The sequence below is a fragment of the Aphanomyces astaci genome (genome assembly GCF_000520075.1).
Source record: "Aphanomyces astaci strain APO3 unplaced genomic scaffold supercont1.40, whole genome shotgun sequence".
NCBI classification, from domain to species: Eukaryota; Oomycota; class Saprolegniomycetes; order Saprolegniales; family Verrucalvaceae; genus Aphanomyces; species Aphanomyces astaci.
Genome location: NW_009798303.1, coordinates 478,020 through 490,615, shown reverse-complemented (window position 1 = coordinate 490,615; position 12,596 = coordinate 478,020). Strand labels below are relative to the sequence as shown.

General features: G+C 50.7%; 6 protein-coding genes across 8 annotated transcripts; 4 read left to right on the top strand and 2 right to left on the bottom strand.

The window, feature by feature from the left end:
* Nucleotides 1-38: 38 nt before the first annotated feature.
* On the bottom strand, nt 39-2,413 carry H257_12445. Of its 2 annotated transcripts, XM_009839641.1 has the most exons (7): nt 2,158-2,413; nt 1,968-2,108; nt 1,514-1,915; nt 1,265-1,418; nt 763-889; nt 625-704; nt 39-275 (listed from the first exon to the last, which is right to left on the bottom strand). In XM_009839641.1, exons 1-7 carry the CDS (start codon nt 2,395-2,397, stop codon nt 100-102), a joined length of 1,320 nt encoding a protein of 439 aa, XP_009837943.1. In that variant the 5' UTR covers nt 2,398-2,413; the 3' UTR covers nt 39-99. The 2 variants fall into 2 exon arrangements, with proteins under 2 accessions (XP_009837943.1, XP_009837944.1); XM_009839642.1 differs by having other exon boundaries at nt 625-889.
* A 757-nt stretch (nt 2,414-3,170) lies between these two features.
* Nucleotides 3,171-4,431, top strand: H257_12444 (TKL protein kinase). Its single transcript, XM_009839640.1, has one exon. It carries the CDS (start codon nt 3,196-3,198, stop codon nt 4,372-4,374), a length of 1,179 nt encoding a protein of 392 aa, XP_009837942.1. The 5' UTR covers nt 3,171-3,195; the 3' UTR covers nt 4,375-4,431.
* Nucleotides 4,432-5,296: 865 nt separating this feature from the next.
* On the top strand, nt 5,297-5,836 carry H257_12443 (hypothetical protein). The gene has a single exon (XM_009839639.1). It carries the CDS (start codon nt 5,368-5,370, stop codon nt 5,617-5,619), a length of 252 nt encoding a protein of 83 aa, XP_009837941.1. The 5' UTR covers nt 5,297-5,367; the 3' UTR covers nt 5,620-5,836.
* Nucleotides 5,837-5,897: 61 nt separating this feature from the next.
* H257_12442 (hypothetical protein) lies at nt 5,898-7,351 on the top strand. Its single transcript, XM_009839638.1, has 2 exons — nt 5,898-6,008; nt 6,056-7,351. Exons 1-2 carry the CDS (start codon nt 5,925-5,927, stop codon nt 7,280-7,282), a joined length of 1,311 nt encoding a protein of 436 aa, XP_009837940.1. The 5' UTR covers nt 5,898-5,924; the 3' UTR covers nt 7,283-7,351.
* Nucleotides 7,352-7,869: 518 nt separating this feature from the next.
* On the bottom strand, nt 7,870-10,894 carry H257_12441. Of its 2 annotated transcripts, XM_009839636.1 has the most exons (6): nt 10,212-10,894; nt 9,982-10,147; nt 9,796-9,923; nt 9,162-9,620; nt 8,455-8,650; nt 7,870-8,346 (listed from the first exon to the last, which is right to left on the bottom strand). In XM_009839636.1, exons 1-6 carry the CDS (start codon nt 10,268-10,270, stop codon nt 7,981-7,983), a joined length of 1,374 nt encoding a protein of 457 aa, XP_009837938.1. In that variant the 5' UTR covers nt 10,271-10,894; the 3' UTR covers nt 7,870-7,980. The 2 variants fall into 2 exon arrangements, with proteins under 2 accessions (XP_009837938.1, XP_009837939.1); XM_009839637.1 differs by having other exon boundaries at nt 7,870-8,650.
* Nucleotides 10,895-10,981: 87 nt separating this feature from the next.
* H257_12440 (hypothetical protein) lies at nt 10,982-12,449 on the top strand. The gene is made up of 2 exons (XM_009839635.1): nt 10,982-11,546; nt 11,629-12,449. Exons 1-2 carry the CDS (start codon nt 11,013-11,015, stop codon nt 12,370-12,372), a joined length of 1,278 nt encoding a protein of 425 aa, XP_009837937.1. The 5' UTR covers nt 10,982-11,012; the 3' UTR covers nt 12,373-12,449.
* Nucleotides 12,450-12,596: the final 147 nt, after the last annotated feature.

Below are 12,596 nucleotides of genomic sequence, written 5' to 3'. Positions count from 1 at the left end.
TATTACTACACTACTATACATCGCAAAGGACACTAAAACTCGTACATATTCACACTCTTCACGTGATTCATGGTTTGGGCTTAAACATTGTACAGTACACTAACTACAGTAGACAGCATCCGAGATGTGCAGCACGTGGTAGTTGCGCTTTCCCACGCGCACAAGCACCGCCCTGCCCTCGATCACTTGGCTCGCTTCGATGACGGCAGCGTCCGAGTCGACGCGGACGTTGTTGATGTACACGCCGCCGGCTTTGATCAGTCGTCGGCCTTCCGCTACCATAAACAGCGTCACAGATATTCTGGTGTTTACATTCTAAACTGGAGCGGCATGGAGAATGAATCGACACAACCACAAATATATATGTACAGAAGAATTGAGCCAATCAGATTGCAGTAAACCATCGTCAACGTCAAATTAGTGTGTGACTTCAATTAGTGTGATACCAATCACCACAGGACACACGTTTTTACATACAAATAATCACTCCGTACAATGAATCGGTCGATAGATGTGTCGTTTCAGCACAAAAGTAGTCCAAATTGACTGTAAAAGGACAATATTATCACTTTTCTGTCATACATGTATGCCCATCAAATCATTTGTATGACGTTTGGCATTTACCTTTGGTTGGCACTGCACGAATCAAAGCCAGCACGTCCACCACTCGCTTGCCTCGGACAAGCTCCAACGCCAAACTCGACCTATCAGTTATTTTAATCTTTTGGCAATATATATATATATATATGTTGAGATTGCAACCGTGGGGCATCGATGGCCAAGATGTCGACGGCATCCACCCCGTCCAGTGACCCGCCAAAAAGCACTTTGGCGGCCACCTGCGCAGCTTTCAGCGCGACTTCTCCATGGATCATCCTCGTCGTATGTTCTACATACACATGATAACGGTTCAAATGGATTCAAAATATCCAATTCTGGGTTAAAAAGTGCCTAATTTGTATGAAAAAACGTCAAAATTAGTATGATTTTTTTTTGTATTGTCGATAAACTTTCTTCAAATGTCCCAATGTTCCATGGTTCAATCGAGCACAACAAGAGTGTCGAGACATCTGATTGGCTTATATCCACTTTCCGGTAGAAATTGATATAGTAGCCAATCAGCGACAAGTAATTTCGGAATGACCAATACGAATAATGATTGGTTCGGTCGGCGAGATTCAACGGGGTCCGGAAATTCATACCAAAAAGATCAAAAACACACTATAATTGGTGTAGAAATATTCCCAAATTCGATCAGACATACCGGCGAGGATTTGCTGGGCGTGGCGTTTCTCTGGGGCGGCAGAATGGGTGGCCACAATCGTGTCAATCTCGTCCATATCGAGTAATGTAAACGTTTTCAGCAACGTCCCAACGTCGGCGTCGTCCGTACGGATGAAAAACTGGTAAAAGTCATACTACCCACGACACCAAACATCGGTCAGTCGTCGTCTATAGCGCTGGTTTCCGTCCAAATATAAACTAACACAAGGACACAACAAGCAGACCCTACCACGGATGTCTTGGCAGCGTCCAGCCAGACGGCGTTGCCGGCAGATTTGCCAAACTTGTCGCCGTTTGCAGTCGTCAGGAGGGGCACGGTGACCCCGTACACTTCGTGCCCGTCGGTCTTTCGAACGAGATCGCAGCCAGACACGATGTTGCCCCACTGGTCGCTCCCTCCGACCTGCACGAGCACATTGTGGTGCCGCCGCAAGTGGACAAAGTCAAATGCCTGGAACAACTGGTACGAAAACTCGAGGAAGCTCAAGCCGGATTCAGCGTCGAGGCGCCGCTTGACGCTGTCCCGCGCAAGCATGGCGTTGACCCGGGCGAACGCCCCGCACTCGCGCATCCAGTCGATCACTGACATGTGCCCGTGCCATGTCATATTGTTGGCCACTTCCGCGCCGACCTATCAAGATATGGGGTCGTGTCCGTTGGTTGCAATATGGACACGATGATACCTTGGGGCAGTCAAAGTCGAGCACGTTTTTCAAACTGTCGACCAAGTGGCGCGCGTTCGCGGCGACCGCGTCCGCGGTCAACATGACGCGCTCGTCGGACCGCATGCTCGGGTCGCCAATCATGCCCGTGGCGCCACCGACCTACGAAGCGTGAGATAGGGAAGCATTGTCGCTCGATGGTGTGTAGTACCAGCAAGATAGGCTTAACTCCGGCCAGCTGAAAGTGGCGCAGTGCCATGACAGTCACCAAGTTGCCCACGTGCAACGACGACGCCGTGGGGTCAAAGCCGCAATACACACCAACTGCTTTCACCGACGAAGGGTTGGCTTGATGCTTGGCCACTGCCGCATCCAGCACGGACGTTGCGTGTTCATGGGTCAGTCCAGCCAGGAGTCCGCGACTCCGAAGTGCCGCCAGCGCTCGACTCATGACAACCTGCGGCGATACAAAAAATGACGCGATCCCATTGGCTTTAAAGGAATGGACTAGGATTGGTTAATATTATTAGCCTTTCAGCCAATTACAAAGATCACTGTCAGTGTGCGCTACTATTCATGTGGCGCACACTAGTGGAAAAAGTTTGACCAATAAAACATTCGGATTAACGAAGGGTTGCAAATGGACCCTTGTGATTGGACGGTTATTTGATACTACATGATTTAAGGCTTTTGTGTTGTGGTTCCCGTCAGATCAAACATTTCGATCCTGACTCCGCGCCAGACGAATAGACCCAGTCATATATATATATCTTGGCATTACAGGTAGCAATACGATGACTTCAGTGACCACATGCAGTTAACAGTGTAACAATGCCGCTTAGAAGCAGTAAGACCATAGTTGTTGACAACAACTATGGGCACGTGACTGGTGCCATTCCCAACATGCCACAGGTCAGCACACACACAGTCTCTAGGGTCTCCTCGCCGCCGCCAGCTCACCTTCCAGCCTCGCATGTGATGCCAATGCGACGAGGGAAGCCATGCTGCTGGCTCGTCACCGCCACAGCCACAGTGTGTTACACGGAGTGCTGGCCTGAAACAGGCGCTTTGGTGTTTGTGGTTTAATCTGGACTTGGCCTATAATTATATTTCTTCGTTCTATACCTATATTTGTATTGGGTCAATAAAATATGGAATTAAAATACCCACGTCGTGTTCAACACCAGATTTAACTTATCCAATTTACCGCCCTCATTTTCGTATTTCCGACTGGCTATTCACAAGCAAGATGGGATGCGGCCCTTCCAAGTCGCCGCAGCAGCCGTATGTGCATGTACCGGATGCGAACTTCCGCCCCGCACCTGTGACTCCTCGTCAGAACTATGGAGGGACCAACGGCAGCCGTCCTGGAGTTGGCACCACCGGTAGTCGCCAGGGCATCTCCTACCCCGGCGGGTCGACCGCGTCGCGAACGACGACGCGCACCACGTCAAACGGCGGCACCCGCACTACGAATCGATCCACACGTGGTCCGGGCGATCGTATCGTCGGAGGAAACGTGCCCATGAAGATCCACGACGACGTGCATTGCGGCGAGTACGTGGAACTGGAGTCGTTCAAACACGAGTACTGGCTGGACCCGAACGACATTGTACACACCCGCGCGGTGCAAAGCAACTACATGAAGACCGAACTAGGGCATTACCTCGGGCAGCCCGTGCTGATCAAGAGCCTCAATTTCTCCGCATCGTCGGACGACCTCGCCAAGAACAAGAAGGCACTGGTGAGCGAAGTGCGATCCATGACGCGCATTCAGCACCCCAACATCGTCAAGTTCCTCGGTTTCTACATCACGGAAGACCACGGACTGTGCTGCATCTCCGAGTACATGGAGGGCAAAACGCTGCGTCACCTGCTCAACAACAAGCGCCAGTCGCTCTCTTGGCCTAAGGAGAAGATCGCGATTGCCTTGGACATCGCCGCCGCGCTCGTGTACATGCACTCACTCAGCCCGCGCCTCATCCACCGCAACATCAAAGCCGAGAAGGTCCTGTTGACCAACCGCCGCGAAGCCAAGCTCAGCGGCTTTGGCTGCGCCCGCGACCGCACGTACGAAAACACAATGACTGCCGGCGTCGGCGACATCCAGTGGAGCGCGCCGGAACTTCTTCAGGACGGCGAAGACTACGACGAAAAGGTCGACGTGTACTCGTTTGGGGTCGTGCTGACTGAGCTAGACACGCGTGAGATTCCGTTTGCGAACGAGATGGCCGCTATGGCCCGGGCCGAGATCACGATGAAGCTAGTGACGGGTATGCTCCGGCCGGCCCCGTCCGCCGAGTGTCCGCCGTGCATTCGCAAGATCATCCACCAGTGTCTCCAGCATGATGCATCCCTGCGCCCCACGAGCGACCGCGTGCTGCAGCTGCTCCGAGACGCGCGACTCCAATTACTGGACCTCAAATAGATGAGAATTGATTTATATGTTTTGGAGATCGAATGCAAAGCGTTGGTTATTGTCGTGATGGTTGGGGTTTGATTTATACTAGTACGAGGGATGACCACTACTAGTAGTACTATTACGGATACGTGGAGAGGAGTTAAGTTAGTTGTTAGTGTACTGTATGTGTGGGAGTCGTGTGGCCCAACACTGCCATGCAACCGCGCCACATACAAGGACGGCAGAATGTAGTAACGACCGGTAGTTATTACTAGGATCAAATCAACAGGTTGCGATACATAGCGTGCATTGGATGGAGCTAGGATGTACTGAACGTACGTACGGCCACATCACCGAGTGGATCGATTGAATGGAGCGATTGGGCTGAGCCAGTTTGAGCGGCTCCAGCTCCCATGACGCCGCCCATATCACGCCGGCACGGGTCTGCTGAGGCGGCAGCCTGTCAAGTTGGAGTTCGTCCAAACGACATTTGACACGACGGTTTCAAATCCGGATAAAGTTGTTTATTATCCGAAAGAAATCGACCACCTGATATGTTGAATCACGTGACGACCTGGCTAACCCTACTAATACTGTAGTTACTCCGAATACTACGTAAATGTAGTATACGATAAATAGTAACGTTAACTAAAGTTACTGAAAGAATGGGAGACTTGCCAAAACCTCCGCATAGTATTTTGCTAACCGTTTGCAAATGCGACATTTCTCGATTTATAATACCGGTTGCAAATTGCGGAAAAAACCCGTCTCACCACTACATGTCGCTCGCATTTATGCTGCATAATCTAAAATGAACAATTTTACATTATTTTGCAGTTTGTCGACTGATATTAATAGTATTGTGAATGAAGGTCGTCATCATGATTAAAAATGAGGTTTATCCGGATGAGAAATATAGAGTACTACAAAAAGGGCAGTCCCCGAATTGGCTTAAGGGGATGCAGACAAACACCAAATCCGCTGAGCTTGGCTCTTGACGCTCTTGATCAGCACGGGCTGATGGAGGTAGTGCATCACACACCCCATATACGACGAAATGATGACCCCCGGCATATGGGGGACATCCAGTGGAGTGCGCCGGAACTGCTCCTGGAAGACTGCGACGAAAACATCGACGTACACTCCTTTGGGGTGGTGCTGACGGAATTGGACACGCGCGAGGTCCTGTTTGCCGCGGAAATGGTGGCGATGCCGCGCGCCGAAGAAATGATGAAGCTGTTCACACGTGGTGCGGCCGGCCATGTCCGCTGAGTATCTGGAACATGACGTTTCCGTGCGCCCCACGAGTGAGCGCGCGCGTGCTGCTACGGCTGTGGACCCATGTCGGAACTTACCCGACAAGGAATTTCGCTACGTTAGGACCGCACGAGTAAGTTGATGGAAGGACGACATTTGAGTACAGTAACGTTGCTGCAATTTGTTGCACGGTTTCAAATCCGGATAATAATCGTTACTATTAATACTTGAAGTATTAATAGAATCCGAGAGGATCCTACAGTATCCGAATTCCGGATACCGGTATTATGACCTGATTACAATTCGAGTGACGACACCTCATGGAACCGATCGCTGCAGGAGGACGGCCGGGTGCCGTGCCGGGGCGAACAAAGATATGGGCGATATTCCTTGGCTTCTGGATGGTCAACTTGACCTAGATCGCTCCTTGGTCTCACACGCGTACGTGTAGGTGGCGGCGACGTGTCGCATGGGGTACATGGCCGGGTTGTTCGAGGTGCAAGGTACAGCCATGTCGTCATCGGTACACAAGGACTTGCGTGTGTCGCCAGACACGATGACGTTCATCGTTTACAGCTCCATGTGGGAAGAAGGCAACTACCCGGCGCGGATGGAGGCCATTGAGAACACATGGGCGTCGCATCTGCCGCGCTGGTTCGCCGTGCAGACCAAGACCCCGTCGTTCCACATCTCTTCTTCGTCCAAACGACACTCCAAGCGGACCTTGCTCGTGCCACCCGCTCGGGATATGGACACTCCGATTAAGTTTGCGCTCGAAACCGTCTACAATGACCAGCACCAGTACAACTGGATCTACCTCGCCGCGGACTCGTCCTACGTGCTGCCTTCGAACTTGGTGCATCTCGTGCAAGGACTCGACCCTTCCGAGCCGCACTACTTGGGCCATCCGCTACAGCTCCCGACATCCGGACCGTACTCTTGGGCTACGCTCGACCACTTGATATTCAACTCCATGGCGGGCATCCTCCTCAGCCGCGCCGCCGTCGACTTGTACCTGGAAGCGTTGCGTCTCGGATGCAAAAGTCGCTGCGTCGAGTGTGGAGAAGACCTAACGATTGCATTTTGCCTACGAGAACAAGGCGTGGAGGCCGTGGATACGCGGGACCCCGTCCATTTTGGCCACACATTTCACATCTTCCAACCGGGCAGCGTCGTGGGCAACCCCCGCGTAAACGGAAGCTACGACTACACCCCCGACAACTGTGACTGGTTCCAGCTGTACTCGCTGTGGCCTATTCACATGAGCCTCGACTGCTGCGGATCGTACACGGCCATGTTCCAGTACGTGAATGCCGACGAGATCTACGCCATCCACAGCCTGCTCATGGACGTCAAGCCGCACGTCCCAACCTCGTCGCAGGACATCACAGACACCCAACTCGTCGAGTTGATCTTAGAGCATGGCAAGGAAATCGACGAACTGTTCCCGTCGTATGTCCACCCAACCTACTGGAAAGTCCGGCGACTACTGCTCCATCAAGTGCGGCTCTTTCACATGGGCCAGCGCGATGAAGAGAACGATGGCGCGGCAGTCGTTCAAGTCCGACCTATTCAAGATGATGCCAAAGCGAGCGCGGGAAGCCACGTCGTGCTACATCAAGAAGCACACGAGAGGCGAGGAAAAGTAGTAGCAGCCAAGACACGTACTACCATGTAAGGGGAAGTTCCACGTAGTAGTTTTCAGAAATAGCATGAGCCAATCAAAATCGATTTACCTCTTTTTTCACGATTTCAAAAAAGACGTCAACACGTAAAAAAGTAGGAAAATGGATAGAAACTCGAAAATGCATTGTAGCCAATCAGCGACAAGTAATTTCGGATTGACAGTACACTATTTGAAGTCATACACTAATTTGACTTTGTTGATGGTTTGCTGCAATCTGATTGGCTAAATTCTTCTTCTGTATTCGGCATGTCACTCGAGTTTAGAATAACCACACTACAATTGCAGGGATGGATGGCTATGTTGGCATTGAAACCCTCCCTCCCTTCATAGCTTTGTGACTACTCGTGTGTTCTACATAGAAATTACGACGTGAATCGGAAACTATCAAGCCATATTATTATTATTGGTCGTTCTGGTAGGTTTCGCCATAACGTTATATAACGTTACTCCCATTTGTATATCGATACCACGATAGTGATTATAACAACGATCAAGACCTAAACCTAGTAAGTTACTATTAATACTTACGCATAAATACTAGTAAGCTTGCTCCAGCTTATTACGTAACGCAAACATGATGTTGGTTATATACAGTATTTTAGGATCGACCGCTTAACTACTAACAAACTTAGCATTGAGCGAAACGGATGTCGACTTGATTGCAATACAGTAGGTCTGTGGCATGCATGCTAGCTGGAAGGAAAATGGGATGCCGTCACCGCCGGCCAGTCGAGGACCCACGAGTCCTCTGCGACATCGTTTTCGTACATGAGTTTAACCCGCAGCAACACGAGCGTGGAACGAGTCGAGTCGAAGCAAGCGGTCCACTCGACCTTGTTCGGCTCGCTTATGGCCAAGAGAGGCAAGTACTCCAATTCCGTGGGGGCTGATTGAATGGGGTGTTGGAGGCGGTGGTTCAACTGGCTTCGCCACAGCCGCACGGTGCGGGCTGTGACAGAGTACGACGACGTCGGGCCGTTCTTGTGGCACGAATGCAGCACAAACAGGGTGGGGTCCGTATCAGTCGAGTCGTTCAACGGAGGGGGGCGAGTCACCTACACACAACAACGACCGAAAACGAATGTGTTGTTAAAGCCAGGGAAGGACCAGATTGATGATATAAATATATATATATATATTACGATGGATGTTTTATATATTACCTTGGCGTACGACCGGGTAAAGTCGTCGAGGTGGTCCATATCCATGAAAAACCAGTCGGTTAACGGGTCACGCGAAGGCAGCGGCGCCAGCGGCGGGTTCTGAAACGCCACGTCCAAACTGGTCACTTGACCCAACGCGTTTTCAAACGTGTAGCGAACAATTGCTGGGTGCAACAGCAACTTGGTCACGAACGCGCTACAAACATCGTAATCATAAAGGTTAATATATATATATATTGTCAAAATCGATTCGAAACTGGAGCCCTCAGCAGAATAATCGAATGTCGAAAGCGAATCGAGTTAAGAATATCCTAAGCCAATCAAATCACGTTCTAGTGAATTTCTGCCAATCCAAACGTTTGACTCGTGCATTGGGCAAAACCATATATATATATATATACTAGTATACTAATAGTTGTATATAGTATAGTTTGTACAAGCTTAAATTGGATCAAATGGATTCAAATGCTATTTGGCGAAATGACGCACAAGTCCAAATTTGGGTGAAATGCACAATATATACTAGTATATATATAGTTTGTGTATGTTTAGTACTGGTAGGCTAGTAAGGCATAGCGAAATGAATATACAATCGTTCGTCATACCATCAAGCATATATATAAAATATAGACATGTATAAAACACATACATGTATCGATAGAAACAATCAAGGTCCACCATTGGAATATATATATATATATATATACCGATGACTCCATTGGCCGTGTTTGTTGGGGGCGGGGAATCGAGCAGTCACTTGAACCTTGTCCACGCCGCCCTTGGGGATTAAGTACGTGAGCACGTCGTTCGAGTGACCGTTGAGCTCGACTTGGTCAGCAGCTACCCACGTGTGGCCGTGGTCTAGACTTAAGGTCGCCTTCACCTCTACAAGTGTCAACGCCACCGCAGATACACCAGAAGAGGGCGAAGAATACGCGGCCAGGGCGGCGGCCGCACTCGTCGCATGCGACGCGGTTGCGATGAGCAGGCGTTCGGCTTGGTCCACAAAGATCTGCTGATCGCGCACCATGGTGAGGATGATATGTCGTTCGTCAGTTAAAAGCGGCTGAGATGACGGGGAAGTGGACATTTGGGAGGGTGAAGGGTTGGGGGACGGCATCGCAGATGTGTCGACTAGAAGCAGGTGCACGGTGAACAAGTCGTGGCTAGATAACCAAGACAGGGCAGAAGTATGGATGAGTCCAGGATATAAATATATATATATATATATATATACATATATTGAATTATTGTATCATCACGCCATAAGTGAATATTTTTTCATACATAGAGTATATATATATATATATATGGATTGGACGCAATAGTATAATACTGTACTTGTATGGTCGCAGGTCGGAATTGGCTACCACGGGTTTGATAGCTTTGACACGCAATGGTAGGTCTCCGGACGACTGAAACGTGGGCAAGGGATCGCATGCCACTACCACCAACACCCACGCGGTCGTCTTGATATCACAAATATATATATATTACCAAAAACGTAATAGTATCAGTGGGACGTACAAAAGAGTTGGGGTGGAATGCGGCGAAAGGATTGGATGGACAGAGGCGGCGACGGGAACAAGGACGAGTCTGTGGACGGATAGAGGTCATGCAGGTCCGTGTCGTTGTCAAAAACGGTGATGATGGATCGAGACGCATCGGCAGAGTCTCCATGCACATGGAGCTCCTACAACAATGCATGTGAGGATGGAATATGCAATCAATCAATCGTGAAAGGTACGCGAATGAACCTTGACGTTGGGTGTTGGCGCAGTGGGAGTATGCACGGAAATGCGGAAGCACGAGCCATTCGCCGGAAGCGAAGCGCGCGTCACCTGGACGGACCAGCCAAGGCCGTCGGCGGTGATGGCTTTGTTCCATGTGTCGTTGATCAGCGTGGACACGTTTGTAGCTATCAGGACGACGGTCGTGTCGTTGTTGGGGTCGGAGGGTGGAAGGGGCAACACGTTGAGATCGATAATCACGCCGTCTTGGGTCGCCCACACGGCCACAGATTCGTTGTCGCGAAGGATTCCCACGTGTCCTGCCAACGTCGCCCCAATGTCGGCGCCGTCCGACTTGGCCAACCGTCACATCGTGCTGTTGCACGCGCAACCACGTGTCGGAACCTTGAAGAATTGTGCGGTAGTGCCCCAGACGATTGATGTACGGGAATCGGTCGTGGTGAGCTTTTGCATGTGACCCTTTCGTGCATCCACTTGATGGAAACGGCGTGTACGACGTCAAGCTCATCCCGCAGCAAGCCAGTTCACAGGACCATGAATGGTACGTGTACGAGATGGCAGGATGGTAATCGCATGATCCAGACACATTGTCTTTCTCGGCGTAGTCATGTTCGCATTGCACGCATTGCTGGATCGCATGCGTGTCGTCCGCGTCGTCGATTGTGTTGACAAGAATTGCCATGTCTGAATATGCTCTCTGGCAACTTGAAGGAAGCTCGTTATCCGAACAACCATTATCCGGCCTTTTATCCGGAAATTATGATATCCGGATTTTCCCGCTCGGTTTCGCGCGGGCGGGAGTTGAAAATGGAGTTCGAGGCCGACGACGATGACGAATGGGTGTGGCCGAATGAGCTCAAGGAAGCGCGGCTGATGGAAGGAATCCTACGATGCCAAGTGTGTGGGGAGTTTCTCAGTGGTCCGGTGCTGTTGCGGGAATGCCGACATTCGTTTTGCTCCGAGTGTGTGCGGAAGCATTTGCTGGCGCGCGGCACGAACGGGTGCTGTCCCGAGTGTAAATGTGCTTGTTCGTCGAGCGATTTGATCCCGAATCGACCGCTCGAGCAGCTCGTCGGGTTCTTTCGTGCGCTCAAGCCCAAAGTCCTTCACTTGGCATCAACCTCCCAAGGAAGTGGTGATGGCGCTACTCTGGCCTCGTTGAGCACCTCCGACCTGACCGACACTGCTACTGCGTCCACATCCACGGACATCACCGCGCGTATGCCCACGACATCATACAACTTTCTGAAGGACAGTCAAATTCGACAGCTTTTGAAATCGGCGGGGCTCCTGGCCATCCTTCCAACCTCCAAAGACAACATGATCACATGCCACAAAGAGGTACTAGTACTAACTAGTAGTAGTACTACTACTGTACTTCGAGTGCATACATATATCGACATCTCTTGCATGCATGGTATAGTACACGATGCTATGGAATGCACAGCTTGACACGATAAACCCCAAGAATGCGAGCCAGGTCCGCGCCGAAGTCGTGACCAAGTTTCGTCAAAGGCAGCACGAAACAGCCGCCAAGGCGTCCACGAGACGGTCCTTAGGCCTCCGTCCCGACGACCCCATCGAGAAAGCCATCACAAGGACGTCGGCGCTGAACGACAACTTCCGAAAACTGGCCCAGCAAGTCAAAGCACAGAAAGCCAACGCCGCTACCACCCAGCCCAATCCGTCGGCAGCATCGCCATCGACAGCTTCCCCAGCTAAAACACCGTCCAAGGCACCTGAGGTATCTCCACAACAAGATGTTGGCGGTGACGTGGCACGCAGCTACATAGTCGATGGGACAGACCGCAATCTCATGCCCAATGGAGATCTGCGCTTCTTGCCGCGAGAACTCCCGCCCGCAACACCAGCCGCGACGACGACAGCAGCAGCAGGACCGTGGCGACACTTGTATTCCAACACGTTGAGCAAACCAATATTTGTCCACAGCAGCACCGCGCAGGTCACAGACATCCCTCCACCAGCGTTTGCTTCAATGACAAAGCCGCCGCCGATCAAACGGCCGATGGAACTCCCGACGAAATGGTCTTGTGCACGATGTACCCTCGAGAACGAGAGTCATGTGGACACATGTGAGGCTTGCGGCGCGCCTACGACGAGGCCAGCGCGGCCAAAGCGGTCACGACAGAGCAAGCTGTCCTTGTAATCATTCGCAAGTCAGGTTTAAAATAATGACTTGGTAGGTAATATTATTGATAGCATTCGAATTTTAATAATTTTCGTTCGATATCAATATTGAACCCAAGTCATATTTAAATACAGTCTATATAAATATCCGAAACAGGATCGTGTCATACATTCGACACTGTACATGATGTACGTACGACATATGTACGTCCAGATCGTATCCGGATGGCGCTCTTTTTATGC

Coding starts and splice junctions, on each gene's coding strand:
- H257_12445 (XM_009839641.1), bottom strand. CDS start 2,397: ATGAGTCGAGCGCTGGCGGCACTTCGGAGTCGCGGACTCCTGGCTGGA. Junction 1,916..1,967: donor TCGACTTTGACTGCCCCAAG/GTATCATCGTGT, acceptor ATATCTTGATAG/GTCGGCGCGGAAGTGGCCAA. Junction 705..762: donor TTGGCCATCGATGCCCCACG/GTTGCAATCTCA, acceptor AATAACTGATAG/GTCGAGTTTGGCGTTGGAGC.
- H257_12444 (XM_009839640.1), top strand. CDS start 3,196: ATGGGATGCGGCCCTTCCAAGTCGCCGCAGCAGCCGTATGTGCATGTA.
- H257_12443 (XM_009839639.1), top strand. CDS start 5,368: ATGGAGGTAGTGCATCACACACCCCATATACGACGAAATGATGACCCC.
- H257_12442 (XM_009839638.1), top strand. CDS start 5,925: ATGGAACCGATCGCTGCAGGAGGACGGCCGGGTGCCGTGCCGGGGCGA. Junction 6,009..6,055: donor TATTCCTTGGCTTCTGGATG/GTCAACTTGACC, acceptor GCGTACGTGTAG/GTGGCGGCGACGTGTCGCAT.
- H257_12441 (XM_009839636.1), bottom strand. CDS start 10,270: ATGGCTCGTGCTTCCGCATTTCCGTGCATACTCCCACTGCGCCAACAC. Junction 10,148..10,211: donor CGCCAACACCCAACGTCAAG/GTTCATTCGCGT, acceptor GCATTGTTGTAG/GAGCTCCATGTGCATGGAGA. Junction 8,651..9,161: donor CACGGCCAATGGAGTCATCG/GTATATATATAT, acceptor CGATGTTTGTAG/CGCGTTCGTGACCAAGTTGC.
- H257_12440 (XM_009839635.1), top strand. CDS start 11,013: ATGGAGTTCGAGGCCGACGACGATGACGAATGGGTGTGGCCGAATGAG. Junction 11,547..11,628: donor TGATCACATGCCACAAAGAG/GTACTAGTACTA, acceptor TGCATGGTATAG/TACACGATGCTATGGAATGC.